This window comes from Mixophyes fleayi, chromosome 4 (genome assembly GCF_038048845.1).
Source record: "Mixophyes fleayi isolate aMixFle1 chromosome 4, aMixFle1.hap1, whole genome shotgun sequence".
NCBI classification, from domain to species: domain Eukaryota; kingdom Metazoa; phylum Chordata; class Amphibia; order Anura; family Limnodynastidae; genus Mixophyes; species Mixophyes fleayi.
Genome location: NC_134405.1, coordinates 161,995,706 through 162,014,835, shown reverse-complemented (window position 1 = coordinate 162,014,835; position 19,130 = coordinate 161,995,706). Strand labels below are relative to the sequence as shown.

General features: G+C 40.4%; 1 protein-coding gene across 9 annotated transcripts in view; it reads right to left on the bottom strand.

The window, feature by feature from the left end:
• MAGI2 (membrane associated guanylate kinase, WW and PDZ domain containing 2) overlaps nucleotides 1-19,130 on the bottom strand; it is a 768,432-nt gene that overhangs the window by 691,725 nt on the left and 57,577 nt on the right. For 6 of the 9 annotated variants that reach the window (XM_075208713.1, XM_075208714.1, XM_075208715.1 and 3 more), the window contains exon 2: nucleotides 14,381-14,443. The exons of the other annotated variants lie outside the window; for them this stretch is intronic. In XM_075208713.1, coding sequence (XP_075064814.1) covers nucleotides 14,381-14,443 — 63 coding nt within the window. The remainder of the gene's footprint in view (nucleotides 1-14,380; nucleotides 14,444-19,130) is intronic. 9 annotated transcript variants of the gene reach the window in all.

Genomic DNA, 19,130 nt, shown 5'->3' with positions numbered 1-19,130 from the left:
GTATATGAGGGAGCAGTCACAGGTTATTGTTATCTCATGGTGCAGGATTAGAACACTGTGCAGCAGAGCTGTGTTTGTATTATTGATCACAGTGAATGCATGTAGCAGTTATTGTCTGGGTCTATGCTTATTTCAGGCATATTGGAGGACACATGGAATTGTGCTGGAGAGGAGAACATCGGCTTTTCATGTATTATCTGGCTTTTTTGATACTCTCCCTGTCTGTTGGTGTCCTGGGAGTGTTACCCACGTGTTCAGTGCAAGCTTCATACAGAGCTGTAGACTGCTGATGTATAGATTTTCTCTTTATTTTGCTACTGAGTACAAATATCCCATTGTTAGAATTTTGCTGTAGTGTGTACTCAGCCTTACATAAGCAGCAACCTACTGCACGGGCTCATTGGCAACTGGACAATTTGCACCAATATGTCCTAGCAAGCTACATCTAAAATAGCTCATCATCCTCTTGACAAGACCTTTACGAGACAGGGACCTTCCTGGCATGACTGGTGAATCTCTAGGTCCTGAGACTACAGTCTGACTGTTTTTATGTTTTCACATTTAGAAAGGGACAATATTGTTAGTTACAGCCAGAGAGGTTAGGTTAGTTAGGTAAGTTACATGATATTTTGGACTTCATAGTTTCCTGTCTGCTGCTAAGTAAAGTACCACTGTCTATTCCTGGAGACAGCATCTGCTGCTTATTCCGTGACTACTGTTATTTACATAGCAGCTACATATTACAAAGTACTTTCAGAATATATTTATTCCATACTTGCCTACCCTCCTGGAATGTACAGCCTCCCAGATCCCGCACCACTTTCTTCGGAATTTGGTGGGGTCTTGATGATTCCATTTGATGTGAAATTATGCAAATTTAGATATTGCGCAATGGGGACAGCTGTGGTGATACACATCATATCATCACACCCTCCAAAGGGGAAATCCAAAAAGTAGGCAACTGTGATTGAATTATTGACATCAGTCCATGCCCCTGTGGAGCTTACAATCTTTATTCCCTACCACACACACTAGCGCTAATTTAATCAGAAGCCAATTAACCTACCAGTTTGTCTTTGGAGTGTAGAAGGAATCCTATGCAAACAAGAGAAGAACATCGCTATTTGGATCATTTTTTAAGAACCCTTAAAAATACAGCAGGAGGTACCCCCAGGTGCAGAAAGATGGAGTATCAGGCACAAAATAGTTATTACTAATGGAAATATAACCCAGAACACATATATTGTGCATGTTTTAAAATAAACAATAAGAATGAATCTGATCTTGTTTATTTCTGTAGGAGTTTTGTTTTTATAATCTACACACACCAAAGAAATAACATTATTATCAACTACATCATTACAAAGACTCTACATTTGGACAATTCCCAGTAGCTCTTTCCTAAACAATCTATGGAGTATTTCTGCCAATACAATAAACTACATGCCTGCCACAGTTTGCTAACTGCAGTATATGCCTCAAAACTAACAGCTGCCTTGCTCCGCTAGTATATCCCTGGTTGATACTGAGAACTGTATGTACTGAGCTATTACCTCTGAATCCAGGTCTGCTAGGCAGAAATATTCCTTATTACAATGTAACTAGAGGTGGAAACTGCCATTAGTTTCACACCTACAAAAGTATCCAAACATCAATTTTGATGTTCTTTACAGGGGTTGCTGTTCATTAAAGTGGATGCTCCCTTTTGGAAAAATCCACCTCTTTGTCTAAATGTTCCCCCTCATGAAGCCCCCTCTGTAACTGAATCTGGGATTTGAACCACACAGCTTTTCTGAAGTCAATAGCTGCAGATTATACAGCTGGAGAAATTGATCCATCCAGTCTGATTCAGTGGATCAGACTGGATTTAGTTGATTTAGAGATAGAGCGCTTCTTTTCTGATATCAGACTGTACAGAGTGAGTGCTCCTATGCTGTGAGCTTAGCTTCAGGTAATGGCAGGGGTCCCGTTTGCTACAGGAGGGGAGCAGGACATGAAGGGGGGATTTCAATTCCCCCCGAATTTCCGTGGCATTAAAACTTTTACCGTTATTACAATAGTTTTAACCCGGCTTTCTGCTCGCAGCTCAGCCAGCGTTGAAACTACCGTAATAACGATAATAAAGCCCATTATTACTGTAATAACGGTAATAATGCGCGGGCCATGTTACTTTTACTCGTAACGCAGCCAAATGAATTCCCCCCTAAGAGGGACTTTAATAATTTTTAGTGGCCCAAAATTGTAGATAAGGAGTAAAGCATCACTTAGCAGGCAAAGATAATGAGCTATGTCTTGAAGACTTAACAGCACATTCTGAGTGATTGCTGCTTACGAGAGCTTAGGAGTCACTGGGTTTTAAGCTTGTCTTACAGGAGTTGCTTAAGAGCCAGAAAAGCATGGCTCCAACAGCCGTGTTTTTCATTCAACTGTCCCATACATCATTAGTGTTTTCTAATTTATTTCCTCTTTTTAGAGTATATTAACCTGCAGGTCAATCTAATTATGTACATTTCTGTTCTTAACAATCAGAAAAAAACATATTTTACTATTTAGATATTGGAGGTAAACAACTTAATTGTAATCAAATCACATTCTGACCCTTGTGAAAGTTACATGAGATTATATCTGTACTATGTAAATTAGGCAGAGGAGTAGTAGCCAAAGACCAGAGAGTTTATTATACTTTGATGGCCTTAATGACTGCACCAGGTTATTGCAATTTTAATGCATTGTTTTGACTGGATATAACTTCAGTTCAATTACTTCAATATGCCCTAAAACTTAGTTACATATAGTTATAATTCATATATAGTTACATAGTTAGCGAAGGTGAGAAAATATGTACACATAATCATCACTGATTATTTGTAAGGTGACACAAAACTCTGCAGCGCAGACAGAAGCACAGATCGTCAGGCATTGGTTGGCAAATTTAAGCAGGGGCCTGGGTGGCGACACTCGGCTCAACAGCCTATTAGGAACATTTTAAAGGAAAAAATGCAGGTAGCTCAGTGACCCACCCCAAGGTAGTCCACTATGGGATCGGCCCGGGGAGCAGATGCCCCCTGCCCCCCAGCTCTGCCAGTCCCTGCAGATCATACAACATACACACGTAAAAAGAGAGCAAGTACAAATGAGGATGACAAAGGAAGTACAAATGTCAGACAAAGGGTAAAGAGGGCCATGTTCATGAGAACATGCTGTTTAGATGGCCATATTCTACTCTTACCCCAATTCTCTTTATTGGGTATTTACGGGCTACTATTGACACTGAATTTAATTTTTCACTAGGATCCTTTGCTCGGTGTATGGGATGTTTGGACTTTAATTATATTTGTGCATTACATTACCATGCTTGTGATTTTTCATGCTGATACTTGCTATTTTACTTTTTTTTTTTTACACTTGTTTATATATATCTATTTACATTACTTCTGCCTTCATACTTACATTTTTGTGCCTTGGGAAACCCTACTTTTGATTACATTCTGTTCTAGGAGCCTATTGGGAATTCGCTCTCCACACTTCTCTAGAGGCAACAACATACATTAATTTAGGGCACAGAGCAGTGCTGATCACTCAACCTACACATATACAACAATATATCTGGTGCATTTTATATGTACTCTTCTGGGAACATTAGACCCATAAGCAAGTAAGGTAATAAATTATTTTGATAGAAGTAATATCTTCTGTAGACTTTTTACACATGAACACCGTACATCCAATTATATCATAACAACAAAAAATGATGATCACCCACTATTCCCTCATTCTATAAATTCTAAAACAAATGGTATTAACACACTCACAAAAACCAATAGTAGTACAATAAATCCAACCTACAGGCAGCTGTTTCAGTTGTACTATTTATTGAAACCTAATTATATAAAAGATTTTCTATTGCCCTTTATCGCAGAAATAGAAAAATGTCTCTTGCTGCAATTTAACAATAAATTTTCGCCACGGCCGCTGATACTCAGCTGCACGGCGATACTGACTGGCTGTGGTTAAGTTTACCGCTTTACCAGGACAGTGTGGGGGTAAATGCGCAGACATGAACTGGCTTGGCAGTTCACGCATGTGCAGCTTAGCTTCCAGTTCTTCTTTCTATAAGAATTAAAGAAAAAAAGTAGGTAAAAGTAGGAAAATAAAATATCCAATGGTAGTCTTCTCCGGGCCAGGGGCGGGTTGGGAAAATAAAGTGGCCCTGGAAAAAAATCTGGAAATGGCCTCATGTGGGCGGGACCAAATCAACTGTAGGCAGAGCAAACACAAAAGGAGGCGGGATTAGTACAAAGCTGACTATGCCATCAGAGGGCTGTAAAGTGCTAGACTGCCCATTACATACCACCCTTCCCCCAACATTCCCACTCATGGGACAGAGCTCTAAATCAGGACTGTCCCACTGAAATTGGGACAATTGGGATGTATGATTATTGGTTCACCCACATAATGGCTGCCTCCTCTGTATATGACTAATGCATAGAAAGTAGAATAAAATGAGCAACTAAATTTAGCAGTAGCAACCCAGTAACAGAAAATGTCATCACAATACACATATTCATGTTTTGCACTTGGTGCAGAGGAACTGCCAATATAGAAAAATACAGTTGGCAGACTGTCCTGCTCTCTCCTACCTGTTCATGTTACTTTCCCGACCTGTGGTTGCTGGTGTCTCTTGATCAGTTGCCGCTTGTCTGGATCCTGGAATGCTGGGGGCCCTATTTTGAAAAAAAATGAGTACATGAAATCTAGAAAACTCCAACAAGCTTGGGTGTTAAATCAATATCCACATTTAATAAATAGGCTTCCCTCCAGCCCAACATTAAAATATTAGTATTCACATTTAATAAATAAACCTATTTGCCTCCCTCCAAACAGCCCCAGCAATAGCATTTATGTTTACTAAATATAGCCATTTCCCCCAACCATGCCAGCATTAGATAATTCATATTCACATTTAATAAATAGCCCTCTTTCCCAAACTCAGCCCCACATTCAATTAATAGCCCCAAACCACCCCACCATTAAAGGTCCCATCACCTCACCTTAAATTAATAGGCCCCACTATTAAATTAAATAGCACCACCATAACCCAACAAATAAATTACTAGCACCCACCATTAAATAATTAGCACCAACGCACAGTCCACCATTAAATTAGTAGCCTACCTCCAACCCGAATTAAAGTAGAGAATGCCCACCACCCCAGCAATAAATAGCATTTACGTTTAATAAATATTCCTATTTCCCATCACTGCCATTAAATAATTCATATCCACATTTAATAAACAGACCTAATTCTTCCAAAACTCACCCCCACATTCAATTAATAGCACCAAACCACCCCATCTTAAAGTAATAGGCCCAGGTATTAAATTAAATTGCCCCACCATAACCCCACAAACAAAATTGCACGCATTAATTAGCCAACACCTACCTTACACCAATATTACATTGCCACAAGCCCCCCTGGGCATCACACACACATTACATTGCCACAAGCCCCCTTTGTCATCACACACACATTATATTGCCACAAGCCCTCTTTCCCAACACACAACATTGCCATAAGCCCCCCCTGCTGCCCACACACAAAATTGCCATCAGGCCCTCCAGCTGCCCTCATACACTCGCATTGCTAACAGCACCTCCCCCGCTGCTCACACACACACACACACTCACACACATATAGCCAACAGCCCCCCCTTGCTGCTCACACACATTTCCAACAGGCCCCCCCATTGTTGCTCACACACATTTCCAACAGGTCCACCCATTGCTGCTCACACACATTTTCAACAGGCCCCCCCACCGCTGCTCACGCACACACACACACACACACACACACACACACATAACCAACAGCCCCCCCACACACACCACTGCTGCATCCACACTTTCAGCAGCTTCCAGCGGCGCTTCTTTGCTCACATGGGACAGCACCTGTCACCTTCCTTGTTTAAAAAAGAAAAACAAATGCAATAAAAAAGAAAAACGTCAGGCGGCCTCATTAGGTCACCGGCCTACAGGGAAATTTCCCAGTAAGGCCTATGACCAATCCGCCCCTGTCTCTGGCCAAGGGGCTTTGGTAAAAAGAGAGAGTGAACTAGTTAGCACTTTGCAACAGTAGCTCTTATGAAGCCAAGTCAAGAAACCATCCCTCTCTTTTTCTGTTCTCTCCACAACCTCTGGGTTTCTTTTGATTCTCCATCCAGGGACTTCATACTTAACTTATTATTACACAGCACAGTCTATGCTAAGTGTATATTTTGTGTATATTTGTTGTTTTTTTATTTATTTGTAATATCAGGAAAGTTGAAAATAAAGATTTTAAAAAAAGTAGATTATGTTGATTTATATTTTCTTCCACTGTTCACAAATGCCAGAAGTCACATCACACAGCGTGGAATATCAGTTATTCTACATTTTGAGCCATATATTTCCCATCTGCTAGAGGGCAGATGCAAATACACACTGATGATGATGACCAGCACCAGCACTAGCTAATCCCTTCTGATTGCTGACTGCGAATTTACCTCTGAAGTTGATAGGTGCTTTCTACATTGATCATGCATTTATTATAGGATTATGTGGGCATATTTAAAAATATTTGTTTTGTCTCTTCATTTGTATACGAGAACATTATATCTCCCGTGTTATATCAAACCTAATAGAGAATGTGTTTTTCGATGTCAATACAAAGGTAAATAAACTTTTTCTTGTGCTTAAGACCTGGTTATATGTATGTATTTGTGGGTAGATGTATGTCTAATGTAAACCTGGCGCATATGCTATGTCACAGGCACTAGGAGTCTTTGCCCAGGATATCACCAGATGATGATCTTACCAGAGTAGTGTGGGTTACACAGTGGTCCTCTGGTAGCAGGGTGACTAGCGGAACATATGACTCAGCAGATGGTGAGAGGATGCAAATAGAAAAGTCAATGACTAGCAGCAATCTGGTTAATGATTAGGTAGATATGAACACGAGGATCTTGATGAACGTGAAGAAGTGCAGGAAGGTAACAGGGAAGTCAGTGGTCTTCGTACAGCAAGTTGTACCACTGCTTAGAGTGAAGAGACTTGTCCAGGTGCAGGTAGGTAGCGGGGAAGTCAGTGGTCTGCGTATAGCAAGTTGTACCACTGCTTATGGTGAGAGGACTTGTCCAGGTGCAGGTAGGTAGCGGGGAAGTCAGTGGTCTGCGTATAGCAAGTTGTACCACTGCTTATGGTGAGAGGACTTGTCCAGGTGCAGGTAGGTAGCGGGGAAGTCAGTGGTCTGCGTATAGCAAGTTGTAAAACTGCTAAATAGGTGAGGAGGTGTACAAGTGTTGATGAGTGGAAACATAGAATGTAGACACTGAGAGCACAAGGAACTTGATCCCAAACAATAGGCACAAGTCTATGTTGGTGTGGCAGGCGCTGCTTGACAGAGACGAATTCACTACTGGAATCCAGGCTAATGGTAGAAGGTCAATTAGCATATGTATCTCATGACTGAACAAAGAGGTAAACTTCCCAGCAGATATGCGGAGTAATAACACAGTCTCAGGGAGATAGAGGATTCCGTGGTAAGTGGAGAACAGTCCAAGCGGATATGCAGTAAACTAATACAGTCAATAGAAAGTAAGCATACCGCGGTTCAGTTGAGCAGGCTGTCCACGAGAGGATACAGAAACAGCTGAGCGGCTGCACGCCAGCACGAGTAAAGAAACCACAGGTGAGTGGTAGCGGTAATCAGGGTCCGGGTCAGCACACAGGCAGAGAACTTGACACGGGTAGAACAACGATGAGCAATGCAGGAATCACTGGAGATAGCGAACACGAGTAGAACACTGGAGGTAATAGCGGACTGGAAGCCGCAGATGATTAGAGCAGGAATCAGCAGGGAACTGAAGACATAGTAGAACACGGGAGACTTGTAGCGGTCTGGAAACCGGCAGGAATCAGCAGGGAACTGAAGACATAGTAGAACACAGGAGACTTGAAGCGGTCTGGAAACCGGCAATGAGTTGAGCAGGAATCAGCAGGAAGCTGAAGACACGGAGAAGTACACAGGAACACCTTCAGAGACTCACAGGGAATGAGACTCCAAGATCAGGCAACGAGGTAATGAACACAGTTGCTTTAAATAGGGAGCGTTGCCTGATCAACCAATTAACTAAAAGCAAAGGTCAGAAGAGTTCTTAGGAACTGCGCATGTGCAGACCATCAGGATGGCGGGCGGCCACGGTTCAGGATAGGTGCAGGCAGGAATACTGGAGAGCCACGCACCAGTGAAGAGGCACTCACGGTCCGGTGAGTGACATGCTACAGGTTCAAAGCTGGAAGCATCTTGTGATACATACGACTCGGCAGTTATACACAATTTTTACAGGCAGCATTTGTTAGCATAAATTACACCCCACGTTCTTCCAACTCAGCATCAGGCCCATATTGCAAGAAATAAATCTACCAATCTGTGTAAACCATCTCTGTCACCTACTACTCTCTGTTGCCAATCCCTCCTGCTCAGGTTTCTGTACTGTAGATGTCCTAAGTGAGTTTAGTTCATATATGCCCACACTTCTGGAATGTCCAGGAGGCTCCCGAATTCTTGGTAGATTTCCTGGATTCCCTGGAGAGTAGTCCATTCTCCCACATCCTGCCCACTTCCTAGTGAAGTGGGTAGGACTGCAGCCTCCATGACGCGATTCGCTGAGATTTTTGTCATTTTGTCCCCACTCCCGCGGAAAAATGGCGCTTTTGCGTAGTGGGTGCGGGGCTAAAATGACACAATTCGCAACGCCGTGCCCTCATTCAGCCCTTACACATCATCTCCGCTCCGGGATCTCCCAGAGGGAAGGCGTACAAGGTTGGTAAGTATGGTTTATATCTCTTTATTCCCTTTGTTTCTAATAATCTAAACTGAGATTGTCCCTGCAGCCTGGGATAGGCCAGATGTCTGTTATTAAGCAGTCTATTGCCTAATAATATGCATTAAGACATTAATTGATAGCCCTTGCATTGTGAAGAAAACTGTAGTAATTTCCCAGGAAGATGGTCCTCGAAGACGGACTGGCACTGGCAAAAGTCTGATGCACAAATGAGATGTTTCTTTCTCGATACTGGTAATGGTACCTTAAATGAATTAAATGCTCCAGAACTGTGACCTTTCAAGAGCAAATCCAAAATTTTAAAAATAAATTAAAATTAATATTTAAATGTCATTTTAACCCAGCATGTATTTAAAATTCTGAGACATAATGTTCTTTACTAACCAAGCTTACCTTTCATATAAGATCACATATTATATCAATAAAGAGTGATATCAGTAAACTGATAAAACGTTGTCTTCCTTATAAATCAGTGCATGTTATACAATATTTAAACTTGTGTACAAAAAAAATGCTGCATGTGGAAGATAAACATCCATGTTTCTGTGCACTTAAGTTATTTCAACTCTAAAATGATATATTACTTCATATTCAAAATGTATAAATGTACCTAATATTCCAACCACAGAACCTATGTGATTGTCCTGAGATATTGTAATCACTCACATATAAATTTTTACTGTTCAATGTTCTGCCTTTGCCTATTTGCATCTTTTTTATTTTTAATTAGAACTACCGGTATTTATTTTACCCCCGTTTCTAGCCGCATTAAAAAATCACCTATTGCTACAATTTATTCATAGCATATCTCTGGGGCAGTTGAATGATAATTAGCTGTATCAGCAATATTAGCTTGGAGGGGTAAGGGTGAACTTATCGCTTCGCCAGGCCAGCCTCAGGGGATATGCGCATGTGTGACCCAGCTAGACGGTTCACATATGCATCAGTGAAACTGAAAACCAGACCTGGGCTTTCAGTTCCACAAGTACTGTGGCATAGATGTACTGCTTGTTAAATCGTCTCCCACATGCTTCGCATGGCATAGCTTATCTCCACCCAGCAGCGAACCGTTGATGTATTGGTTGAAGCCCAATTGCTGGAGACAATACAGCACTTTTGCCCTATGATAAATATGCTCCTTAATTTGATTTAAAAGTTTACATATTTGAGAGATGTTTTCAGTCCTGCTGTAGGCTTGGGGAAATCTCTGATCCATTTACCAACAAAGAGTAAAAGATCATTGCTTCTTTGTGGACATTTTATGCTTGTTATATTATGGCATCGGTTCCTATTATGATTAGTCAGTGATGACTTGATTGACAAGTTTTGGAAAAGAGCAGGAATGTGCAAGTTAATTAACTTTGAAGGATGTTGTCAGCACTCTATTCAGGATGACGCCCTAACAATTTTCATAATTACGGCGCTATGGCACTCTGAGGACGGCATTGAACAGTGGGGTGACAACAAAGTACGTAAGGGAGAGAAGTAAAAAATTTAAACAAGGGGTTGCTTGCTGTTGTAGACAAAAAGGTGACTTAGGTTTGATAACACACTCTTGAAGCAAAATAAAAAAAAAATAAAAAAAACTGCTCACTAAATTATTTAACTTAAATTTGAAACACAAACTTCCTCTTATTGACAAAATCCTAAACCAAATAAATATGTACAGTCTCCAAATTCATTTAAACCTACTGAAGTATGACTCATTAGCTAATTAAGATTTTGTATATATTTGATTGCAAACAAAGAACGTTGAAACATGTCACAACTGATTAGAATTTATGTCAATCAAAGCTGCCATAAGAAAACAGTAAAATACAAGTCCCACTTTTCTGTGTGTAGTTTTTTTTCCATAACCTCTCAGTGTATAGTTAATATCCCTTGCATTGACACGTATATAATACAAGTTAACCCGTGCATACTCATGCATTTTTTTGTCAAATAATGTCAGTATACCAAATTTCAGGTCATTCGGATGAGCCCTTTCTGAGAAAAGTTTTTTCCACAGACACACACACACTAACACACGCCGCTACACATGCAGGGGTGGATCTAGAAAATGTTTGTTCCCCGGGGGGATGTTAGGGCGGGGTGATTTAGGCCCCGCCCCCTTTACGACTTCTGAGGCTGCCGAGGGCTGCACAGTATGTGCAGGTCCGCTCGGCAGTGACAGGCAGGGACAGTGTGCTGCCCGGCTGCTCTGATTGTGTTTAAAACACAACAAAATCAAAATTTATTTAGACAAAAAAATCCTAAATGTCACCAAATATAATATAAATATAACACAGGTTTTTTGAATAGTATCCTATATGATAGTAAAACTATCTATAAATATTCTACATCTATTCTATTTGTTTAAATAATTTTTGGTTTTATTAGATGTAATAAAAAGTTTTTATTTTATTCAAACTTGTGGATTGCGACACATTTGTTCTGGCTTTTTTTTTTAACCTATAGACAATCATTCACTGGCGCACTGTTTTTGTTGCGTTTTTATGCCATTATTGTGTTAGGACAAGCACTCCTATAAAAGGTAGTGACTGGGTTAGGCTTTTTATTGTTTTATTTTAAAAAAAATATTTGTTAGGTCATTATTATTTTATATTGTGCCACTAGCACATAAGAGTTTTGTTTGTGGACACTGCACTCTGGACCACTTAGCTTAGTTTAATGAAACAAACCCCTCACCCAATTGTAATAAAATACATAGCATGCCTCATACTATATAACAATAAAGAACAAGACCATCTCTCCCAATCTATTGCACTATACATAGTCTCCCACTTCAAGCTTTACTTCTTGTCAATGTCATACTTTCGCAACTTCTTTAAATAGGGTGTCGAAGTCAGCTTATCGGATAAAGTCATTTCAATTAAAGTCTAGCAAACTTGGTTGTCTTTGTCTGAAAAGATGCGTACGGTACGCATCGACGTACAAGGGCACGCTACGGCGTGAAAGGGCGTACGCATCCACTACACGTGGCAGCAACAGTAATTGGTCTTTTACCATACATTCGCACAAACACGCATACTTATAAAATAGTACACATTAATGGTAGTTGCAACACATAGTCAGTTATGTCGAAATATAGTAGTATTTATATGTTATATCAGAGTTACATGCATATTAGTGAAATACACGGAACAGTTTGAAGGAATCACATCATGAGTGGTATCATAATGAACCTCGTTACATATCCTACTGTTTGGTTCACTCTGCGAGGGAATCGCAGAGTGAATACGCAAGTTATGAATGATAGGGAATTATGAACTACTTAAGACTAAGGAATCTTGGCGGGAAGAGCCGGGCATACCCCCTGGAGAGGTGACCCCCTCCTTTGGATTCCTTAGGATGAACCAGCCAATGATTGACAACCCCTTGGACATTCCTGAGACCTCTACCAATAGATGCAAGCTATACCATCTTCATTGTATTACTGTATTTGATTGTGTATATAAGCAGCAGCTTGTGATCCAGTGTGCAGACATCTTGTCCTCAGACTTCAGGATTGAATGACTGCACTGGATCCAGAGCGCCTGCGATAAGTAACGGCTGTATTTACTATTACTTCGCTTGAGCATATTATTCCACTTATTGCGAATAAATCTTTGTGCTTTGGAAACACAAATCGAGGTTCGACAATCGTTATTGGTTAGCGACAATACGCACATAACAAGGGTCCAGCACTTAAGTACAAAATGTACAATGTGAACCTCCCTTTTGCAATGCAGTGGATGTGCAGAAAAAAAGGCCTTGGTTTTGCACAGCTGCGAATATATGATCTGTCCAGCACACTCTGCCTCTGCCATCTAGAAGTGCACCCAACCATGTAGAGAGGTAGAAAAGAAGCTCACTGTGCAAAACTCCTACCAATTTACAACTATCACATTCATTACATAAAACGTTTCCATTTTTCTCCTAACTGCTGTTTTATATGGCTAAAGTGAATCACGAGAGTGAAGTGGCACTGGGATTGCCTTAATTACATGCAGTACTTTAGTGTGCATGAAAATGTGTTTTACATTGGGCAAAGGGCACCTAGAAATAAACTTCTCAGCCATAGTACAACTGTAAATCGCAAAATGCGTCCTATTAGAAGTATAGGATGAGCTCCGAGCTGGTGGCACACGTACGTTCATTTGTGAAGTGTTAATGGTTGTGCTCATGAAAAACGCACACTTTAATCAATTTATCTTAATGATTATTCAATAATCTCGCCCTGCAATTGAAATCTATTTTTCCGACTCCACACAAAAACTGGGTGCACTCCTGCTCCTCTGTACTTAGTAAGGAATGCCCTCAACTCCTCCAACTCCTCCTATTGGATGGTTCTTCTGCAAACACCACCATTTTTCTCCAGTATATCAATGTGCTTTGATGGAAATATAGGCATCCTTGAGCACATTTTTTTGTCCTGGAAAAAAATTAAATTCACTCTCCAGTAGTATTGCCTGAGTTATCAAACACTTATTGCTGCTGTCAATTGATGGGCAATTTGACCTAGTAATCTGAGATGTAACATATGCACAGATCAGTGGTTGTGCATATCACAAAGGAAAAGGAAAATGTAAGGACCGTACTGTAGCTAAAACAGCCCATTTTATACATACTGCCAAAAGAGATTTTAAGAGTTATCATACTAAACAAAAACTCTTAACTCCATTACAGACACTTGTGATTAAAGTGAACTCACATACAATTTGATTTGTTCTTTTAACTCCTTCGTAATCACTGTTATTTTATAAGTTTGTCCTCAAACCACATTTCAGTTTTAGTTTTTCTATGTGTTTGCTTAACTGAAAACTAATTTTCAGCTGCTTTTTGTAGCCTACTAAGTTATTTTTTGGACGGTGGCTGATAGAATTTTCCATCAGTAGGAGAGTGAAATAAATATATTGTTATTTTAAGTACACAATACACAGGTTAGAAAAGGTACATTCAGCAAAATAAACAACATTCCATAATTATTTCCATAATTACTTCAACCCAATCAGTGAAAGCCCAGAAAGTTACTCCAAAAAATATCTGGTTCGATCTCCCAAGTATATGTATGTTATGTAAGGTATCAGAGAGATAAAGGGCTCAGAATAAAGGTAATATTATTTTATCATGGTTTTTTATTTGTATTATTGTTTTGGTCTTTTTTCTTTATCCAAGGGAGCCTGTCTCAGGGCATCACTATTGCATGGACCGATCACTGTAAACTGCAACTGAAAGCAGCTGACATATCAGCTAGTTTTAGATCCAGCACACACTGGATCTATCAGTGCTGATATGCAGGGGAGATCTGCTACAGCGTCACAGACATTGGGGGATATCCCTGATGATGTTACTATTGTGATCAATGTGGAAGCCCACAATTCCCACTGAGCTATATCCATATTGAGCAGACTTAAATTTAAATGTACTCAGCCCAAGGTCTCCTTGCTTTGGACATGACTGCACGCAAGAAGGGATTAAAACATCATGTAATGTGCCAAGTTGACTTAAGTAATTACCTGCATTGCACTGGGGCCCTCTACTGTCTCGATTCACTATTTCTTCTTTGGCAATTTGCACACCTGAAGTATAGTAAAATAGATTTTTTTATAATCAATACTGTCAAAGAATGTAAGTTAATAGTGACAGGAATACTTTATAAAAAAAATGAAAGAAAAGTGAAAGAAAGAAAACCAAGTGTATGAGGAATGCAAAAAAAAAGTGCTATGTATTAGCCAAGTTATAGAGTGAGAGGTATTGGAGCACAGCAGCCTGTCAGTAGAAGATATCACTGATCACCTTGCTACTGGAGCTTCTGTATTTTCATGTACATATGAATATATTTTACGGATTATAAACTCTGAGTGCAAAATCAGTTAGGGTACTAGTGACAAAGTATGAGTTGTTAGACTAGAAAATGACATTATTGAGCTTTCATTGCATCAATTGGCATTACTTTAATATTTTAAAGTTCAGAGAATTCCCAGAGGTTTCAGATTGGAGTTTTCACCAGCCATTCTAAAAGATTATGGCATCTATTTATTATCAAGGGGCGATATTGAAGATAAAAAGATAAGATTGCAATAAGCAGAGATCTTCTATTGCCCAATTTACCATTAAAAAATTTGACAACGGTAAGAGGAGTTTACAGTTCACCAGGCTTGTCTGAAGTTAATCTGAGTGTGAGCTGTTTTTTCTATATTAGAACCCTGGAGATCGCCATTCGAAGATGACAATAGGAACCAGGAGTACAGCGTCAGTTCTTGTACACCACTGTACATGGTAAATAGGCTTCTCAAAGTTCATAGGAAGACACTGGCAAAGGATACCACTGGCAATAGGTGTTGATAGTCTTCCCAGGCCTGGGAGCTTTGTTGAATTGGGAGAAGTCCTAAATCTGGCAAAAATTTTAGTTTTCGCTATCTAGGGCTTTTCACCTATTAATAAATAGACCCCTAAGTTATGTTAAATAAGGCAATCTTGAATATGGCTTTAAGTATAGAACTATAGAAGTGTATTTGAAAAACTGAAAGAAAGGAATAACACAACTGGAAGATGAATTAAAAATTAAAAATTCAGATTTGGATTTTCAAATGAACTTCTGTGAACATCAGGAAAACCTCTTAAAACAGAAATAACTGCCAAAAAGCTCTCTATATTCCAAGGAGACTCTTAGGGCAACAAGTTTAATCAAGTATACTGGGTGTATGTTAGAGCTCTAGAAGAAGGAAATGCAGGGACAGAATTGCCTGTAATTTCCAAACAATCTGCTCAGTGGAAGTGCAGACTCCATATTATTGAGCCTAATCCTGGCACAATATTCCATGCCGGAATCCACAAGATCTGTTATCAAAGGACCATTATCCACACAGACTAGATAGAACCAGAGATAAACAACCCTTTCATCAATATTTGCGACAACAAACTTATTGTCAGAGGGTCTGAGTCATCAAGGAGAGCAAAGCAAAATAAAAGAGTAACTTTGCACCTTGGCAAAATGTGCTGCATTGGAGGGGAGGGGGTAAATTTAAAATGTGGGGACAGATTTATATTTGGGGTAGGACATGTCCTAGATCAACTTTAAATTTAAGTGTAAAAATAAAGTTATCAAGTATGTGTGCTAGATGAAAAAGCAGCCAGTATTTTCTTTATGTGCAAAAATAATAAACTAATTTGCACCTCTACATGGTATGTCCAGGATCAAATTTACTCCACTAGAGAGCCAAACTACTCTCCACCTCTTCATTCATTCACTCTGCACTTCTTAAAGAAATCTATAATGCCATGGTCACTGAAGTTTCAGAGTTTTGTCAAACTGGTGCATGTTTTGAAATGCAGATGACATGGACAGACACATGTTTGCATTCTGACTTGCATCCTGTCAAAGCAATGCCATTACCAGCGACAGGTGTATGCAGGACTGGTGCTGGGTTCTCCAACTCTCCCCTGCCCTTTATGGAGAATAAGTCGCTCCACCATATCATTGCGCTTGTTCTGATTCCCATTCTATTTCACGTCACAAAAAAAAATTTGGGCACAGAGAGGCATGGAAAATGTTTTGGGGCACAGTCAACCTGGGAGGGTAAGTGGTAAACACTCCTGTCGCACTTACAGGGCTTACCATGTTTCACAATGTATCCGAAAAAATACATAACATATACAGTGAGTATATGTGGGTAGTTGGCATTGATAGAGACAGGACAATCCCAGGTTTAATGAGGAACATAACATTATAGAATTATATTTTCGAGATACTGTCTCTAACTGGGTCCATAACTCCATAATGGTCTTCTCCTTATGCCGGTGAATACCGTAAAACTGTTTTTACTATTAACATTACATACGGAAGAAAAATGAAAATCAATGTCTCTAGAAATTGATTTGTAGCCTTGAGACTGGCCATACTTCACTACAATCTTCTGTCTGACCTCCGTCTTCTCTCCATGCTCCATGCAGTACACACAGTCGCAAAACAGTAGAATGAGTCCTTTTCTTGCTTTTCAAGCTTGTTTAATGAATGCATTTTAGATTGCAGCCACCTGCTACTCGCCACAGGTGAATTCCGTTCCAAAGTGAAGGAGAATCACCTGCTTGAAATCTAATTATTTCTAACTACTTCTAAATTGCCAATAATTTTGTCTGCCCCATTTAAGGATTCCTGTGTGAAATAAGCTAAGAATTAGCAAATGTTTGTGTTTTATTCCACTGCAAACCAAAGAAATACATATGTGGATACCAAAATATTTTTAGTTTCAACAATTTTCTGGAAGAAATGATGCATTACTATAAAGAACTGCAAGGGTACCAATAATTTTGGCCACAACTCTAATATCAATTCACAGTACTTTTTGAAGCTAATCTTTTATAGATGACAATTTAGTTGTCTTGAATATTCTGATTTTTTTTTTGTTTAACACAATAGTTATCTAGGCACACCGGAGAGTGGAATATACCAGTGAATACACAATGAACTCTCTTGACATCATAGGTCTTTTAAGGATTCATCTTTATACACTCAATTTTTTCAGAAATCACTAAAACACAAAATATTGAGTGCAGATAGTTTCATTTCCCTCCTTGTATGCCAATGTATACAGTTTCACAGAATTTCCAGTCTGCCTATTTACTTGTGAGCAGTGTCAGACTGGGGCATGAAAGGCCCACTGGGGGACTGCAACGCTAGGGGCCCACCAGAGGGGGTGTGGCCAGCCATCATAGAGGCAAACCAGACACTAGAGGGGGAATGGTCAGCCCACGAAGGACAGCTTGCACCATAGTGTAGTATATAAAGAATACAGTGTGTATATAAAGAGTACACAGTCTTGACCTGCCCCTTAGATTGGGCAGAACAGTCACCAAAAATCGGGATTGTCCCACTAGAATCAGAACATTTGACAGACTGTCCTACCTGTTCTTATCATTTTCACCATCTGTGGCTGCTGGTTTCTTTAGTTGTGGCTTGTCTGGATCCTGGAATGTTTGGGGCCCTATTTGGAAAAAAAGATGGGTACATTTAGAATAATCCAACCAGGCTCGGCATTAAATCAATACCACGATTAATACTTAGGCCTTCCTCCAGCCCCAACATTAAAGTAATAGTGTTCCCATTTAATAAATAAACCTATTTCCCTCCCTCCAAACAGTCCCAGCAATAAATCAATTAATTTACGTATAATAAATATACCTATTTCCCGCAACCGTCACTGCTATTAAATATTTAATATTCACATTTAATAAATAGACATCATGCTCCTCAAACACAGCCCCACATTCAATTAATGGCCCCCAAACCACACCATCTTAAATTAATAGTCCCCGCTATAAAATTTAATTGCCCCACCATCACCCCACAAACAAAATAGCACCCATTAATTAGACACCACCTACCACAGATACATTACAAGCCCCCTGTGCCCTCACACACCACACATTACATTGTCACAAGCCCCCTGTGCCATCACACACATTACTGTGCCCCTTCATCATCACCACGCTGCGCCTCCTTATGATCACACAGCACACTCCATGCTGCTTTTCCCCCCTTCACCTGGCCTCCCTTCATCACACTGTGCAATGCTGCCCCCCTTCATCACTCTGTGCCATTCTGCCCCCCTCTTCTTAATCACTGTGCCTTTCTGCCCCCCTGTTCTTCATCACTCTGTGTCTTTCTGCCCCCCTCTTCTTCGTCACTCTATGCCTTCTTTCCCACTCTTCTATGTCACTCTGTGCCTTCCCTCCCCCTCTTCTTCGTCACTCTGTGCCTTCCCTCCCCCTCTTCTTTGTCACTCTGTGCCTCCCCCCTCTTCTTCGTCACTCTGTGCATCCCCCCTTTTTCGTCACTCTGTGCCTCCCCCCTTCTTCATCACTCTGTGCCTCCCCCTTCTTCTTCATCACTCCGTGCCTCCCCTCCCTCTTCTTCATCACTCTGTGGCTTTCTGTCCACCCCCTCTTCTTCATCACCACGCTCCGCCTCCTTATGATTACACTGCACCCTCCATGCTGCTTTTCCCCCTCTTCACCTGACCTCCCTTCATTACTCTGTGTCTTTCTGCCCCCCTCTTATTCATCACTCTGTGCCTTCCCTCCCCCTCTTCTTCATCACTCTGTGGCTTTCTGTCCCCCACCCCTCACCTCATCACTCTGTGGCTTTCTGTTTCCCTCCCATTGTCTCCGTTCCTTTACTTACCTTCCTATTGGCTTGTTTCATCTCTTTTCTTCTCTTGTCTTCTCTCTTCTTTCTTGCGTGCTGGGTCCTCTCTGCTCCGCTCC